The sequence below is a fragment of the Sceloporus occidentalis genome, unplaced genomic scaffold, assembly GCF_023333645.1.
Source record: "Sceloporus occidentalis isolate IW3139 unplaced genomic scaffold, rSceOcc1.0.p SCAF_3, whole genome shotgun sequence".
NCBI classification, from domain to species: Eukaryota; Metazoa; Chordata; class Lepidosauria; order Squamata; family Phrynosomatidae; genus Sceloporus; species Sceloporus occidentalis.
In genome coordinates this window covers 137,441,242-137,459,786 of record NW_028316983.1, presented here as the reverse complement: position 1 = coordinate 137,459,786, position 18,545 = coordinate 137,441,242, and the positions used below count along the sequence as shown (strand labels likewise).

Genomic DNA, 18,545 nt, shown 5'->3' with positions numbered 1-18,545 from the left:
TAGATTTTTATTCTACCATTCTTTTGAGGTAAAAGGGCAAAGTCCACAGTGGGCATTTCATTTTATCCTTACAACACACCTGTCCACAAAGATTCTGTCCAGCACACCATAGAACGCAATGCACTAGTCTGCACAGTACAGGCATTAGATATGGAGATGGCAGGATTTGCATTTATTCCATTTGGAAAAATAAGAAATTTTCAATTTCACAGAAATCCTGTTAAGGGTTGTCACTACTGTCTTCACAGATATAAGAGCATCAAATAACTTTTCTTATCATAACTAACTCCTTCCTTCTCCCTCCCACCTCATATAAAGTGATGATAATTATTGCTCTTATTGATAGTTCCAATCCAAGTTATTTATGGCATTGGCAACATTCATTTATACAAGTAGTTTACAGCAGTTTTTGGTAAAATATTATAAAATCATGATCAGAATAGAAACACCAAGATAAAATGAAGTGCCTAGAATGAATTCCTCATTCAATATCATTTTCTTGCCAAAGCCAAACTTCCTGTAGTATGTATATTTGTAACATTTACTATAAACATATCAAGGTACCTTATTTTTTTATTTTATCCTCCTCTATAACCTTCAGCAGGTTTGTTAACACAGAAAAGCAGAGATACCAATAGAAATCTGATACCAAAGGTCTCTGTAATTTCATCTAATTGCATCCTAAACCCAAGCACACAAAAAATGTGCTAACGCTTCAGTGATCTGGAAAGCGATTTGTTTTCTATCCAGGAAAAAGCTTGAACTTTCTTCTTGTATGAGTAGTGAAAAGACATTTAAGAGAGGAGATACAGGAATAGCATTGGCAGGATACAAACCGCCATATAGTACGTATTCTATACGTACTAGGGTTAGGAAGGGGTGGTGCTTCCGCACCCCCCTAACCCTAGTACGTATAGAATACGTACAAGATGGCGGCGCCCATTCCACATGGGCGCCGCCATCTTTACGTACTGGACGCATAGCGTCCAGACGTGTCGCGGCGATAATGACATCACGAATGCGCCCTTGGCGCTTCACAACATCATCAGTGCACTTCAGAAAGAAGCTCCGAAATGGAGCTTCTTTTTTGCTCCGCGCGGGAGCCGCGCGGTTTGGCTGCTGCAGCTCCCACACGGAGCAAATGGCGCCGGCGGGAGACCGTCGCAAAGCGGAGGTCTGTATCCCGCCATTATGAATTAAAATCTAAGGAGGCAAGAAGCTGGTAGCATGAACTTTCGTAGACTAGAACCTACTTCCTCAGATGCATAGAAGTGGAGTGGAGAGTCCAGAAACAAATCTATATAAGCCAGCTGAGTGTGAGAACGACAACTGAAATTCAAAATTTTGTGGGTATGGAGATGAGGTGGCAAGTTCAATTTTAATGATGGGATGGTTGGGGGGGGGGGGGCAAAGGCAGGAGGAAGGATCCTCTTCCTTCCATCTTCCAATATCCTTCCTTCCTTCTACCTTCTGACATCCTTCCTACTGCCTTTGTCCTCCAACAATCATTATAATTAAAATTGAACTTGCCACCTCCTCTCCATACCCACAAGGTTTTGAATTTCAGTTGACATTCTCACACACAACCGGCTCATATAGGTCTGTCTCTGGACCCATCAGTCCACCTCATGCATCTGAGGAATTAGGCTCTAGTCTATGAAAGCTCATGCTACCAGCTTCTTTCTTTCAGCATGTCTCAAAGATGCTACAAAATTCTTTTGCATACAGTGTGCCTGAATCATACGTGGCAGGGGCGCCTTACGTGGCTTCCAGCATACTTTGGAAGCTGCACTGGAAGTGATGCTGCCTGCCACCATGGGCATAAGCCCCAATTTCCCTTACGTGGGGGTGGGTGGGTGGATCCGGAATGGCTCCCCTGCATAAGGGAAGGAACCACTGTACTGATTTTCCAGATTAACACAGCTATGTGTTAATATAGTGTAACACTTGATTAACCACAACTTCCCATAAAGCATTCCCTGCCACCGCTCCTAGGTTATGGAATAGCCTGCCGGAGGAGATCCGTCTTATCACCACCTTAGGTGCCTTTAAGAAGACACTCAACAAGACGGATCTCTTCCGGTGGGGCTACCCACTGGATTTTGTATAGAAATCACGTTCAAGGTTCCACCCTGACTTTGAGGACACCATGATCTGATGTTTGGATATTTTAAGGAACTAATAGGGTTGTGTAATCCAGTATTAGGATTTTATCGTGTGTTGAACTGTATTGTATTTTTAATGTTGTAATCCCACTTCAATCCTCGGAAGAAGCGGGATATATAAATTAAAATTAATTACAGTTGTCCCTCCATATTTGCTAGGGTTAGGGGAACAAGACCCCCGTGAATATGGAAAAACCGCAAATAACAAAAACACTGTTTTTACCCGAGAGGACATCTCTCTAGGAATCTCTAGGTCCTCCAGTGCAACTCTGTGGTCAATGTCCAACATACACTGACCATAGAATGGCACTGGAGTAGCTACAAATAGTCTTTCAGTGCAATTTTTGAAGTTGACCACAGAGTTGCACTGGAGGACCTAGACAGTCCTAGAGAGAACATATTAATAAAATCCATGAATAATCAAATCCGCAAATATCAAATCCGCAAATATGGAGGGATGACTGTATTATTATTATTATTATTATTATTATTATTATTATTATGTCTTTAAGTGTTACCTATAATGCCAGTAGAGATGCTAGCTACCTCCAACTCTGAAAAGGGAATCAAAGGCCTGTTACAGACTGCCAAAATAAAGCTGCTTCGGGTCTCTTTGGAGGTATGCTGTTTAAATGATGCATGCATCCTAAGAATCCGGAAGCTGCACCAAAGCTGCACTCCAGGGCTTAGGAATGAAGTGTGGCTTTGGCGCAACCTCCGGACTCTTAGGACTCATGCATCATTTAAACAGCATACCTCCAAAGAGACCCGAAGCAGCTTTATTTTGGCAGTCTGTAACAGGCCAATGACAGAAGTCATAAAGCTCAATAAAGTACCACATGCCATCACAGCATTAATGTTCTTCAGTTCCTGAAGATCTGAAGAAGCATCTGAGTGGAATACTGGCATCTACAGCCTCTTCACTCATGGTGGCCAGAATGGTCCATTCACTACGTAGTTTTCTCACTAGTATGTTGCAGTAACTTGGAGTACTGTTACCATAGCAAATGAGCATAGTGCTCACACAGCTGGCCATTCCTTTTATGAAACTAAAAGCATCAAGGAGGAAAGGCCTCTGGTATGGATTAGAATGTGTTTGTAGTACATTCAGATGAATGGCTTCATAAAAGCACAATGGTAATTGGATTAATTTTGACATTAACTTTCTCTGATAAATGGCTGCAAGCTTTGACACAGTTCCAGCACCGCATTCAAATCTGTAAGATTTTATTCTCCTGTAACACTGAATCACTATTTATTTATTTTTTTAAAATCCATTCATTATTTTAAAAAAGCTGCAACCCTTCTACAATGTGATGAGGAGTCAACGTGTCTGTCACTTTACAGATAGATTGGTGAGGTACAAGGAATTTGGATGCTAAACACTCAATGCAACTGTTAAATCTCCTCAATAACAAGTTAATGGCATGCTGATTAACACAGAAGCAGATCCAATAAGGAAACATTAACATGTGCACATGAGGATTAAGTCTTGTGATTAAAGATCCTGTTCTATTCCTCCAGTAACAGAAAAGAACTTGATTCAACACAGAGTGCTTTAAAAATATAGTACATTAATTCCAAGTCTGGAAAAAAAAAGAGTTAAGAATGGGATACAGATCATTAACAACAAGCTGACTAAGATTTCAATAGTGTTTTGGGGTTAAGAATCATGTTACTTGAATGAATAAGGTCAAGAAATCTGTTCCACAACAATCTCTATTGGTTTTACTATTTATGCCAGAGGACAACTTGAAGGATCAGTTTGCCTGAAATTAAGTAGCAGTGCGATGCTATCTAAATGAACAACATGCAAACACAGCTACCAAAATGATGAAGGCTAAGTGCGAGACATGCATACTTTCGTAAATAAAATAAGATTAACCACAGAAGAAAACACTGGTTTGAAAACAACTGCTTTAGCACAGTTTCTTTGTAGATCTCAGCAAGGAATACATAACCATGCTGCTATCAACATGCATTCTGTCAAAACCAGACTACATAATATGTGACAAAAATGAAGTACAGTAGTAATATGTCAGGTTCGAGTTAATTCAAGCACCAATAGGAAGAACTCGATGGAAAATGGTGCTTTCTGCTTAAACCAGAAAATTAAGTACACAGTCGTCATTCTGAGGTAATAATGTCCTATATACATGTGAATTACTGCAAATCTTTCAACTCTTGTTAATACATTCTTATTAACCCCATTTGTCAAGAGCACCTGGATGATGGCCTTCAAAGATGACCTAAGAGTCCAGGCAAATAGAAGTACAATGTCTTTAGAGAGATGAATTCTTCATAGCTGTTCAAATCTTTTGTTAAATCCACTCAATCAAAAACAGATTTTATCAGTAACTCTTTAGCAGTAAATTGGTAGAGCAAGAAGGAAATATTGAGTGTCTTTCTAAGCCTCTTGCAAGACCAAATTTGCTTGGAATTGTCTTAATGCTGCAAACAAAAGAATGAGTGCTACTGCATAGGGATTACAAGTGAACCTTTTATTATATTAAGGTTTCACTGAAGGGATGGCCCTTCCACTCTTCCCCAAACAAGCATTTTCTTTTTTGCTTGTTATCAATGGCAAGCATTCTTCTGTCTGAGGGAAATAACTGCTTGCCAGGACATTCTTTGTATATATATTCTCAGAGACTTCCTCCTTTACAATTTTAATCCAAGAGAATGATCCAAGAAAATAGTACTTCTACAGCTGCTTAAAAACACCATCCAGGAAAATAGTACTTCTACAGCTGCTTAAAAACAACAATTGTTGCATTGTTTGCATTTATTTACAATTATCTATTTACAACTATGCATACTGACCCACTCCCAGATTGTCAACAGATTGGCTCAAAGTTACCTACCTACTTGCATCAACACAAGTAGCATTATGTTTTTAGGCAGAATGGAAGTAACTTCCTGAGTCTGTGTAGTTTTAAGAGCATAAAATGAAGCATCTTGGCTTTCAAAGAAGATATGCAAGTTTGATGAAAACACCAAATTGCTACTAGCAGATGGGCTTCTAAGGCCAAAATAAAAATGATACTACGCGCTATTCACTCTATGAAATTTTAAAACATGAGGGTAATACTTATATCCTGAAGGCACCATGCCATGATTAAATAAAACTGGTAGAGATCAGATGTAGTTGAAGCACTGAATCATATACACTTAACATAATGATATAGTTGATATTCTGAAGATTATCGCACTGCGTTCTGAGACCGTTCTCATCACGTGATGAGAACGGAACACATTTGAGTATACCGCACGTATGTGTTCCAATCGGGTTCTCAGAACGTTTAAATGTGTTCCAAATGTCTTCCAGGAGGGTACAGATTTGAATGTGTTCCCAGAGAGCTGAAACGTGATGAGAACGTTCCAACAGAGGTGTGTGCGGTATTCTTATCCGTTCTCAAATCCGTTCTCTCATTCCTCCGTCTCCTGATTGGCTGAAAGAATGACAGGCAGGGAGGCAGGGAGGCGAGCAACTGCAGTGAGGGAAGGGGTGTGTGTGTGTGCGTGTGTGTGTGTGTGAGGGGGGAAAGAAGGAGGGAGGGAAGGGAGGAAAGTTGGGACAAGTGAGAGAAGAGGAAAGAAGGGAAAGAGAGAGAAAGAGAGAGGGAAACAGGGGGGCCAGAGCAGAGAGCAAGAGGGAGAGGGTCTGGCTGCTTCTGCGGGGGCCTCTAGTGTCATGTCCAGCGGGGCTCCTGTGCTGGCAGCCTGCAGGAGGCAAGGATGGCAGGGATGCCCAGGACCTTCTCCTCCTTCCCTCCAGGAAGGAACCCACAAAAGCTCCTCTATTTGGAGCAACACACAAAAGCAAGCAAACTCCCAGAATTCCATAGCAAAGAGCCAGACAAGAATTAAAGCGGGGAGGGAAGCTCACAGGCCCCACCTGGAATATTGTGTCCAGTTCTGGGCAAAGGACATTGAGAAACTGGAGCGTGTCCAGAGGAGGGCGACTAAAATGGTGAAAGGTCTGGAAACCATGCCCTACAAGGAACGACTTAGGGAGCTGGGGATGTTTAGCCTGGAGAAGAGAAGATTAAGAGGTGATATGATAGCCCTGTTTAAATATTTGAAGGGATGTCACATTGATGAGGGAGCAAGCTTGTTTTCTGCTGCTCCAGAGACTAGGACCCGGAGCAATGGATGCTATCTCCAGGAAAAGAGATCCCACTTCAATATTAGGAGGAACTTCCTGAGAGTAAGGGCTGTTTGACAGTGGAACACACTCTTTCCTCAGAGTGTAGTGGAGTCTCCTTCCTTGGAGGTCTTTAAGCAGAGGCTGGATGGCCATCTGTTGGGGATGCTTTGATTGTGATTTCCTGCATGGCAGAATGGGGTTGGACTGGATGGCCCTTGTGGTCTCTTCCAACTCTATGATTCTATGATTCTATGAAGGCACACATTACATGCGCACACACACAGGAGGCAAAAGGCTGACAAGCAGCCAAAATGGGGAATTGGGATGACAGCAGAGGACTGTTCTTTTCTAACCGGTTTAAAGAGCTGCTATGGCTGCCGGGGCTCTACCATTGGCCCAGTCCCTCCCTGGCAACTTGCTTTCCTTCGGCTTGAAGAGACCTGCATGGAGCTCCTCCTTCTTCCCAGCCTTGCAAAGGAGGTTTGGGATGCAACTTGCAAGGCTCATCTCTCCCCATTTCTCTTTCTCCCTGCCTTCCTCCCGATCCCTCCTTCTTCCCTCCCTTCCCTCCCTTTTTCTTTCCCCCCTCTCTCTCTCACACACACCCCTTCCCTCACTTCAGTCGCTCGCCTGCCTGCTTCCCTGCCTCCCTGCCTGTCATTCTTTCAGCCAATCAGGAGACGGAGGCGGCCTTGGTGGAATATGTTCTCGGAACGGTTTCCGGAATCGCTGTGCGGTAAAATGCAGTTCTGATCACGTTCTGATCACGTTCTAGTTTACTAATGCAGTAATATCGGTTCCAGGAACGTTCTCATCACGTGATGATACGGAACGTTCTCAGAACGCAGTGCGATAATCTCCTCTGTCTACGCTTTGTGTTTTAAAAATGAGTGAGGAAGAAAGGAAGAATTGTATCTGAGGCTGAGATGAAACTGAGATGAACACACACACACACAATTAGAGAGAGAATGACCACCTGATAGTAGCAGTAGCAACAGTAGTAGTAGTAGTAGTTATCAGGGGTAGGGAAAAAACAGTTTAAAAAACCCACAACCCCCTCTTTTTTTGTTTAAATAATTTTTTACTGACACTGGATACAGTGAACATTTGCCAATAAACTATTAAAGTTAAAATGTTTAAATTCAGACAATAATTGTTGTTCCAGTAAGAGGCTTGGAAAATAGGAATAATAACCAGACTTTAAAACTAATATGAATAATCAATTTTAAAAAAAAGGAGGGTTTCTTTTTTAAAGTAATTTGGTTTAAATTAGCCAACCTGGGTAATGATATTTTTATTTATTCTCTGCTTCGCCTACTAACAATATTAAAACAATTTAAAATATACACTTTAAAATTATTAAAAAGTTTGAACAATGCAGAGCCAGAGTAATGTGGCGGTTTGAGCACTGGACTACAACTCTGGAGATAAGGGTTGGAATCTCTGCTCAGCCATGGAAACCCACCTGGGCAAGTAACACACTTTCAGCCTCAGAAGAAGGCATACCTGGAAAGACTGAAAGAAGGGTTTCCCCTAAGGATTTCAGGATCCTGCCAGGCTTGTATAGGGACTTAAGCCACATGGGGCTTTACAGATCATAACCTGTACTTTGAATTGTAGCTTGAAACAGATGAGCAGCCATTGGAGCTGTAGGAGCAGAGGATGTATGATCCCTGTAACCAGCCCATTAACACTCTGGCTGCAGCTCTTTGTACCAACAAGTTTCCAAGCACTCTTCAAAGGCAACCCTATGCAGATGCTTAACAACACCAATCCAAATGGGAAGTAAATAAGGGCTAGTCTACACATAAGTGTATTATGCGAACTGCTGTGGATTTTCATACATTCACATTGATGCTTAATTGTCTTCACTTTCCTGTGCATATTCTCATCTATGCTGAAAATGTGCAGGCATGCAAATCCACGCAAAGTAGACGGATGGTCACATGTTTAATACGATTGTGATTTGTATTGTTGTTTTAACTGTTGTTTTAAATAAATTTATTATTTATAATAATAATAATAATAAATAACGCACATCCTGATGGATACTCCAGTAAAAACAGTTATTCATTTTCCTGTGTAGTTTGAGGAGATCCTCCCTCCTGCAAAAAAGCCCACATTCCTTCAAATTGCGTTGGAGGGATTACATTCTATTCAAATAGAATTAGGAGTTTTTAATTGTGTAGACATTTTTCACTGTGACCAGATCAGGCATTTCTGGGAAGGGGTGAAGTTGTTGCACTAGATTTGAGTGTGCAAAAGCACCCCTGGCTACTGCAGAAACCCAGGCCTCCAGTCCCCAGGGCAGAGTTCAAGACACCCAAACTGTGAAAAAGCATCTTTAGCGGGAGTGTAATCACATCCAGTATAAGGTGAGTCCCCATTTCATGGTTTGCTTTTTGACAGACCAGGAACTAATTCAATGAAATGACAGGTCAAAACACAAATTGGGTCCTATCATCATGAAGTACTTGTTGCATTACAAGCAGAGGCTTGTGTTACAAAAGTTACATGAACATTCTACCTGGTTGTTGTTGTTACGGTTCTGTGCCTACAAGTAGTTCCTGATTTACAGAAATCCTAAGGGGAACCTTGTATTGCTCAAGATCTCCCAGTAGGTTTCCATGGCTGAGTGTGGATTTAAGCCCTGGTCTCCAGAGTCATAGTCCAACACACAAACCACTGCACCACACAGGTTCTCAAGACATCCTATACAGGAGAAGAAATGCAGGTGTGCTAACCTGATTATCTTGAATTACAATGAAAAGCCCTTGCTGTCATTGATGTGGAATTGCACACTTATTATCTAAATTCTATTTCACTGCACCTTTAGATTTGATTGTAAGAGACTAGTGATAATTTATCTATTGCTTGCATTGCAAAGGGACAACAAGAGGATGGCTTCTTTGCCTTAGGTGACAGTTTTCTTAGATACTGCTTTCAGAAAGCAACAAGGGGCCAATGATGTGAGTAAAATGGAGCTGGAGAAAAGAGGAACTGAAAACTGTAGATTTCATTAAGAACACTTTCAATTCATTCAAGCACTGATTCTCCTAACTTTATTCCAGCTGAACAGAACTTTTATTTCCCTCCACCATATCACAGTAGGGATTCTCTGACAGCACAAGCACCAATTCTTGGCAAGGCTATCTTCATCATAGCAGGAAGAAGAAAATATGTTACTTAACTATGATATAAAAAATCATAGTATATCATAATTGTAATTCAGCTGAATAGCACATATAAAGAAAAAAGAGAGAGAAAGCTATAATGCTGGTATGCCGTTTGTAGGATTTCTGGACACACATGGCTAGCTGCTTTTGAAAACAGGAATCTGGATTAGATGGACTCTCATCTGTAGCAGTAGTAAGGTTCTTCTTCTGTGTTTATAGCAGTTGCTAAACTGAAACTATTGTGACCAGGTGGGAGGGTCAGAAATTGGCCATGCTTTGTTCACTGTTGGGTAAAGACCAAGAATATAAAGCTCCTGTGAGATCAGAACCAAATACTGGGCTATCTGATTGTGACCCTGTCAAAAGGTTAGGTTCTCAGTGAAGTTAGGGATAGTACTTGGTAAACGGAAGAATAATTCATGCAGTGTTTGTGTGTTAGCGAAGAACAGAAATGGAAGCATTTCAAAGCTAGCTTGGGAGGTATGCAGGTTCCTGGAATGGATATCTAAGAAAAGAATAATTCATTACGTAGAAGATTATTAACAGAATGTACTGCAAGCATGGGTTCATCACATGCATACTGTGCCAAGGAGAGTCTGATCTCTCGTAAGATGACAGCTGGCTTTCCAGGCAAAAGAAATACCACAAATTAATCAATTTAGGATTCAAATGTTCCAAGGGATATTACTTCTTATACTGGAAAAGGAGAGACATGATTTCTAGCATACAAAAGGCAGTAACCAGAATAGCTATAGTCCCTCAGAAAAGTATTCAGCCCCCTCCCCTGACTGGCACAGAAGCACTTTGGTCAGCAGTTATAGCTGTGAGTCTTTTCAGGTAAGCCTCTATCAGCTTTGCATATGCGGATCCTTCAGTTTTTGCCTATATTTCCTGGCAATTTTGGTCTAGCTCTGTCAGGTTGGATGAGGACCCTTGGTGAACAGCAACTTTCAGCTCCTGGCACAGGTATATTCTAAGTTTATTCTTCTTTTAATTCACAAACATATCTACTTTTGGGTATACCTGCAGGGTTGCACAGGTACATGGATACCTCAATTATATTTTTGGCTGGCCCCATTTCCTTATCCAAGGGATGCAAGTGATTAACCATTTGACTGATTAGAGGGGGAGACATTTCTTCAATAGGAAATGTTTCATTTCTTCCTACTAGCCACACATTCTTCCAGCAACCTCCTCCATCTCCCTGCTTTTGTTTTTTCCAGCCGACAATCAGCATCCTGTGACTAGTGATATAGTTTGTCCTCATTGAGCCAGTTCTTTGGTGTGGAATTACCCCTCCTTTAAGATTTTCCTGCTCACCTTGGGTTCCCACAAACCATGTCAATAATCTCACTTTTCTCATGGTTCCAGCTTGGCTCTATTTTCTCAGCTCTCATATCTGAGTTTACTAGAGAGCAGTGGTTCCCACACTTTTTTCAGGCCACTGTCTTGTTTCCTATTGGACGACAATCCTAGCGCTCCTCAACATCTATTTTTGATATTAGGTCTACTATTTGTGCAGCAGCCAGCCAGTGGCATCTACCTCAACTACGTCCAGCTTGCAGCTGCCTTGTCCTCCTCTTCCTCCTCCATCTCTCATGTGTGTATAAAGAAGGCAGAAGCTTAGGCCTGCTTTGAGAAGTCTCTTACCTATGTCAGCCTTGCAGAAAAGGCTGGTGTGGGAAAGAGACTTCTTGGTCACTGCTCCCTTTGTGCCCGTCTTGGGAGCAGCAACTGAGCAGGAACCAAGAAGCCTCTCACTGTTTCTGGCCTTTGCAGCAAAGGCTGGCACAGGTGAGAGGCTTCTTGGTTGCTGCTTGGTTGGATGTTTGGTAATTGCTGCCTCTGCACCTGGTCACCCTGGAAGCAGCAGCTGAGCAGCTGGCTGAGCAGTGACCCAAAAGCCTCTTGCCTGTGCCAGCTTTGTGGCAAAGGTCAGCACGGGCAAAGGCTGCTCCCAAGGGTGCAAAGAAAGAAGTTTCTCCATGGTGAGGAAGGGCTTTTAATCCTTCTTCCCAAGGACAGAGCTGGGTACAGCTTTTCTCCCCAGCACATAGCTTGAAGTTGCATCCGCCAAACACTGTTTCTTCTGCTATTTTTTCTCTAGGCCTGTCCGACAAAAGAAAGCAAAAGCACTTGTGTGGCTTCAACCTGTCAGCCAAGTCCCAGCAAAGTTCACAAAGCATAAGAAGGGTCCCAAACGTGAAAGCTCCTTTTTGCCACTGCTTCTCCCCATCCTTGCCCCACCATGTGCTCCTACAATTCATCCCCATCATGGTCATATAGGCTGCTGGTTCCCCTTGTCTTTTTTGTCCACCAATATTTTGATTGAAGGCCAGCCCCTGTCGTCTCCTGTCCCCCTCACCACTGTGCTGCATTTTTCACTCCACTCTTCTCAGGGAGATATTTCCACTCACTTTGGGAATCTCTAGTGAAAGTAATCATTAAAATTGGAGACAGGTGAACAATTTAAGGGTTTTTTTTAATGAGAACTGTACAGCATAAGAATGCATATTAGCTAATGCATAATGAACTGCCTTTAGCACTCCTAAGTATGCAATATTCCTTAAGAATGAAAGAAACACTTTGTTGGATCAGATCAAGGTCCAGCTAGCTTCCCTTACTAAAATCTCTCAAATCAGTAATTTCTTAGTTTTCCACTCAATGATAGGACCTACCTTTGGCCATCCATATTCTAGAAAGTGCATTGCAGAAGTGAATTCAGCATGGAAGTAAAACAAACCACACAGGTACAAGCAAGCTAAAGTTAAGCAACTAATTTAGATAAGTACATGCTTAGCCTCTATTACTGAAATAAATGGTACTTTGAGGGTATCTGATTTTTGTTGCATTATGCCAGAAAGCAATAGCAAAATTTGGAAGCTAGTATTAATTACTCTTCCTATCTAGTGAGGATTCATCAGCTGGAAACCAAACAAAGGAAATATGCTAGGGTCTGGATCACAATATGACTATGAACCACAGTGATTCAGCCAGAAAAGCATAATAGACTTTTAAGATGAGTAAGATATGGCAATTGCAGAAGGACACAGCAGTGTGATGTCTAAACATCTGATATGTTCTCATTCCATAAAGTGAATTAATATGATCAACCCACCTCTAGTACATACATACCCTTGCCTGAACACTACTTTATGGCTTCTTTCCTGACTGCTTCCTCACTAACTTTCCTGAAGACCAAAACCCAGTTCCTTTTCAGCTCCTCCCATCTCTCCTGTCTATGTTGGTGTTGTGTGCCTTCAAATTGTTTCCCATTTATGGTGACCCCAAGGCAAACCTTATGGTCACCACAGAACAGATCAGGCCTGAGAGCTCCCTGGAAGCCAGATGATTAAACTGAGGCTGTCATACTTTAACCATGTCATGAGAAGATATGACTCGTTAGAAAAGATTATAAACCTAGGAAAAGTGGAAGGAAAGAGAATGAGTGGAAGACCACACGCTAGAAGAATGGACTCCATTAAGAACTCCTTGGAGTTCTCTACAAGAACTAAGGAAAGTAGTGGAGGATAGGGAGTCTTGGAGAGGTCTCATCCATAGGACAGCCATAGTTGAGATCGACTCGAGGGTGATTAACAACAACAAAAACAAACGTGTCACGGGAGTTTCTTAACAAGATTCATTCAGAGGACTATTGCCTTTGCCTTCCTCTTATGCTGAGCAAATGTGACTTGTCCAAGGTCACTCAGTGGGTTTCCATAGCTGAGCAGGGATTTAAACCCTGGTCTGCAGAGTTGTAGTCCAACACTCAAACTGCTACACCTCCTGTCTATAAATTCTCAAATCTACAATACAGTTTGAACGAGTGGAAGATGCACATTGTTGGGGGCATCTACATGAAAACTGGGAGGGAAGCTCCAGACATCAGGTCTTATAGGCACTAAAGCATTTAAACTTGCCTTTCTATTCAGAGCTATTAAAATCTGTATGGCCTAAGAATTTGACACCCCCCCTTATGTGAAATTTCCTTAAAATGAAAGTAAAGTATACAGAAAGAGGGAACCTTGATAAGGTATAGATGTTCATAGGTTCAAAAGCAAATGAATATAAATATTAACAGTTGATACAATGGAGTTATTTTAGATAGAAATAGTGCTTATGAACAATTATGGAAAGGAGGAAAGAAAGAAAGAAAGAAAGAAAGAAAGAAAGAAAGAAACTTTAAACTGGACATAAACAGATTTACAGAATGAATTGTTGTTTTGCTCTTTAATGTTAGGATGTTTATTTCTTTGGAATCATCACAGGAGACCACAAAGAGAATCAATTACTTGCAAAAATAACTTAGAAGCATAATATCCTCTTTTGAAAAAGCTCAATACAAATTCCACTTTCATATCTGATTACATATCTAAATAATCACCATTATTTGTGGTTGGGAAAGCATTAACCTATTATTATATTGGCATGGGATTATTTTATCTTCTGCTGTCTAAACTACAGATTCATCTCTTCTCTCTCACTAGATGTAATCATCGTAACTCACAAGCATGTGTAATACAGGTATCTCTTTGCAGCTTCTTGCTCTCTTTTCCCTATAGTCCAAATGACATGTGCTATTCTGTTGCTTGGGTTTAGGAGATAGTTCCTCAGTGTGAGAGGCTGGAAAAACATATTTTAATGCTAAACACTGTTCGGGGCAGACATAAATCAACTTCACTAATTAAAAATAAATAAAATTGAATGCATTATATTTCTTAACTTTCTCCTTTTAAAAATAAATTGATTAAAGTGAGCTAAACGTTGCTGTTCTATTAAGAAGGAAAAAAGCCACTTGTTGAACTAATCTTTTGATGTCAAACATGTTTAGAATATATTGCATGATGGTAGGTATATGTCTGTTGTGTGCCTTCAACGAATTTCTGACCATCACAGGGTTTTCTGGGGAGGATTTCTTCAGAGGAGGCTTGCCCTTGCTTTCCTTAGGCAGAGAGTCACCCAGTAGGTCTCCATGGCCAAGCAGATATTTGAACCCTGGTGTCCTAGTCCAATATTCAAACCAGTACACCATCAAACCAGTATACCATGCAGGCTCTCTATACTGTCAGCTGCTACACTGTTATTTCAGATTTGTTAGTGCAATACAATCACTAGGACTAATATGCACCTCTAAGCTTCAAGAGATGCTATCCTTCATATAATTGTGAAAATTATTCACTTTATCTGGAAGACCTTTATATATTTACACACTTAAAGATGTTATTGTCACTTGAGTTTCTGATAGTGGTGATAGAGTGTCAATATGATTGTTATAAAAATTATATTCCTGAACGTGTTAGTCTGCAGAATCAGTATGTAGAGAGATCTTGTAGCATCTGAGGAAGTAGACTTTAGTCTACAAAAGCTCATGCTACCAACTTCTTTCTTCCAGTTAATCTCAAAGGTGCTACAAGATCTCTATACATACTAATTTAAACAGAGGTATTACAGAAAACTACCCAGTCAGTACCTATGAGTTCTTGTTTCTGAAAGTTTCTAGTCACTTAGCTGTTTAAACAAAATCACACAAGATACAATAAGCAAATTTTCCTGACATTTATTTATTTGGTGCCTTTGGAATTGGGACAGTGCTGCAGTAAGGCAGTAAACTGATGTAAGAAAGGATCAGAAGTTTAATAGGAAGCTACGAAACTGGAAACAAGTAACAGCAACGTTGTTCAGCTTCATAGTGGGTGAGTTATCCATTAAATAAGCAGTGTACCATGTAACATTTTCTAAATCTAGATATATAGAAACAGGATTATATAGAGTAGACTGTCCTAGATAGAGTAAATCTTTTGTTTAGTTGTACATTAACATGCTTTAAGCTGTTTTATTAACCAATCAATATCCATAATTGTTTAGAAACTACATGGTCACAATGGGAAACTTGATTTAAATCACTATGCAAAGAGAATATGTAGCACCTTTAAGACTGAGAGAAAGAAGTTGGTAGCATAAGCTTTCGTAGACTCTTTTCTCTCAGTAAATATCAAAGGGGTATAAGATCACTTTGCATACTGATCCAGGCTAACAGGACTATGTTTTTGAATTCTACTATCTCAATTTAAATCAGTTCTTTTTAATGGCAATTTAAATCAATTCATATGAGGTCTTTTTTGTACATCACACATTTTGAGAATTCTTATTCTATAGACTGGAGCCAGCATGATGTAGTGGTTTGAGCACTGGACTATGACTCTGGAGACCATGCTTCAATTCCCTACTCCGCCATGGAAACCCACTGGTTGATTCTGGGCAAGTCACACACTCCCAGCTCCAAAAAACCTGTGATAGGGTTACCTTAAGTTGTAAATGACTTCAAGACACACAGCGACAACACAATGACAACAACACTGCATGCGTTATAAATTAATTCGTGTTTGCTATTATTAAATCCTGGCTAGACAGTTAAGAATGGAACAGAAAGTTGGTTGCTGATTTCCAACTGTTCTCACTTTCCACTGCAGCGTCTCAACTGCATGGTATACAGAAGGAGTACCTCCAACTCTCAAGTCATTTCTAGGGGGTTAAAAAGTTGCAACTGGAGTAGAGAGATGAGAAAACTGTTGCATTCAAGTAAGGTCCACACTTCCCTGATTTCATATTACAAGCTACATCCAGCTGCTAGCCCCAATCAGAGTAAACACACTGAGTTAATGGGAACTTGGTGTGTCAACATTTATGTTAGTTCCATTGGTTCAGTGGGTCTTCTCTATGTGGAATCAACCATTGGATTTAAGCCTATGGCTCCACATCTGTAGCTATGTTTGCAAAAAATATTAAATCACAGTTTAATACTAGATGCATGAACTAATGTGAGCCTAAGAAATGCCTTGGGCTTGTATTATTGCCTCTCCTATCCTTTTATCACCCAAGGTTAAGTACAATGATAGTATGTAATTTCACTTCTGCAGAATCCCAGCTTGGTACTATGGCCAAACTAGAACCTGTGATTACTTTTAGTTAAACAAGTCCACTGAACCTCTGCCCTCCAAATGTTTTGAACTTCAGCTCCCAGAATCCCTAACTATTCCTCATAACGTTAGCCAGGGATTTTCAGATGATGTCCAAAACATCTGGATGACCAAAGGCTGAACGGTGCTAAGATAAACAACCCAGGAGAGGTTCTCGATAAAGTGAGAAAATTGTACTAAAACATACGTTCATGTACTTGGGCATATCACAAAAACTGATGGAACTACAATAGTCTGAGGTTGGACACATGTAGACAAGACACAACTGAAAGACTGCAATCATATTTTGGATCCAAATTTCAGCTTACTCTTCAATTATTCTGCTATCATAAATCAGTCATACTGAAAATCAACAGGCCTTAACTTACAGTATGTGTGTACACAGAATATGTATCCAAGTTGCTCATCAACTTACGGTGACCCCCTGAACTTCACTGACAAGGAAACACAGGCAAGGAATACTTCAGAGGTGGTTCACCATTGCCTTCTCCTGAAATAAGTGTTTTGCATGGGATATTCTTTTGTGGCCTCCCATCCAAGTCCTAACCAGGCCTGACTTTGCTTAGCTTCCAGGATCAGACGGGGTCAGGCACCTGTTTGCCTAGGTTTTAGGCGGACTCTAGCCCTTTCTTTGACAAGCGTACAACAAAATGACTAAACCAGATGAAGCTTGGACACGCAGGTCCCAACTAGGCAAAAACGACCCTTGAACACCAAAACCTCCATTGGCATAAAAAGGATGTGAGGGGAGCACCACACTGTAGAAATAATGTGGTTTGGTGCCACTTTAACTGCCATGGAACAGAATCCTGGGATTTGTAGTTTTGTGCGGCACCAGCACTTTGCCAGCGAAGGCTAAAGACCCTGTAAAATTACTAACTGCCATAAAAGTGGTCGTGAAGAAGCATCAACACACATCTTTTGACTTTATTTTGGCGATGACGCCTTTCCGGTATCGCTTTATTTCCGCGATGACATGTGATAACCGTTTGCGCAATTACTCGCCATTGTCGCTTTATCTGAATGCGTTAAATGCTCTTTAAATCTCTCTTTAACACCGGCATTAGCCCCCGTGTGATATACTCCTTCAAGACTGTCAGGACCAGGGTTTGAATCCCGGCTCGGCCACGGAAACCGACTTGACTGGGTCACACTCTCTCAGCCTCAAGGAAAGGCCCAAGGCAAAAAAAAAAAAAAAACCTGTCCTGAAGAAACCTTGTTGGAAACCATACTGGAAGGCAGACGACACACTCCAGCTCTGGGCCCCAGGACAAACTCCAACTCCCAGAATCCCATAGCCTTGAGCCAGAAAAAGACTTAAAGTGGGTTATTTCTCCAGTGTGGAGGCATCCCCCTCCCAGGCCCTGCAGGGTGGTACAGCCCCCATTGGGCTCCATGGAGGCGAACCCATTGGGGGAGGCCAAAGGGGGGAGTCAGGGAGGGACCATTTCCAGGGGAGGGGGTCCCTTTCCCTCTTCCCCTCCTTCCTTCCTCCCTTCCCTCCCTTCCACACCCACCTTGGCTTTCTGGAGGGCGCTGAAGCGCAGCTGGTGGACGAAGGGGCTCCGCAGGAGAGGAGGAGGAGGAGGAGGAGGAGGAGGAGGAAGGGTCCTGCATCCCCCCATCTTCATCTTCATCCTCCTCTCCTCCTCTTTCTCTTTCTTCTTTTCCCTCTCCTCCTCCTCCTCGCCTTCCTCCCTCTCGCCCTGGGCGCAGCATCCCCGGCCCTTCAGCCTCATGGAGCTGCTGCTGGTGGTGCTGATGGGAAGGGATGGGGAGAAAGGGGGAAGGAAGGAAGGAATGAAGGAAGGAAGGAAGGAGGAATGGGGGTGCTGGGGGTGGTCCCTCCCCTGGGATGGAGCAGGGAAGAGGGGATTTGGGCGCTGCTGAGGCTTAGGAAACTAGGCCAAGCTGGGCCTCCGCTGCTGGGGAAGGAGGAGGAAGAAGAGGAGGAAGAGGAGGAGAGGCTGGCTCGGCCGCTTGGTCCCCTCTGAGCCGGCAGCAGCAGCAGCAGCAGCAGGAGGAGGAGGAGGAGGATGCGCGCCTCTGTCAGATGCAGCCCCGCCCTCCTGAACGC

At 41.9% G+C, this 18,545-nt stretch overlaps 1 protein-coding gene across 3 annotated transcripts in view; it reads right to left on the bottom strand.

The window, feature by feature from the left end:
• LOC149316860 (lysophosphatidylcholine acyltransferase 1-like) overlaps positions 1-18,264 on the bottom strand; it is a 70,283-nt gene extending 52,019 nt beyond the window's left edge. For all 3 annotated transcript variants that reach the window (XR_016280541.1, XR_016280542.1, XM_089516402.1), the window contains exon 1: positions 17,986-18,264. Coding sequence is in view for 1 of the 3 variants with exons in the window: in XM_089516402.1 (XP_089372528.1) it covers positions 17,986-18,207 (222 nt within the window). In the remaining 2 variants the exon portion in view is untranslated. The remainder of the gene's footprint in view (positions 1-17,985) is intronic.
• Positions 18,265-18,545: the final 281 nt, after the last annotated feature.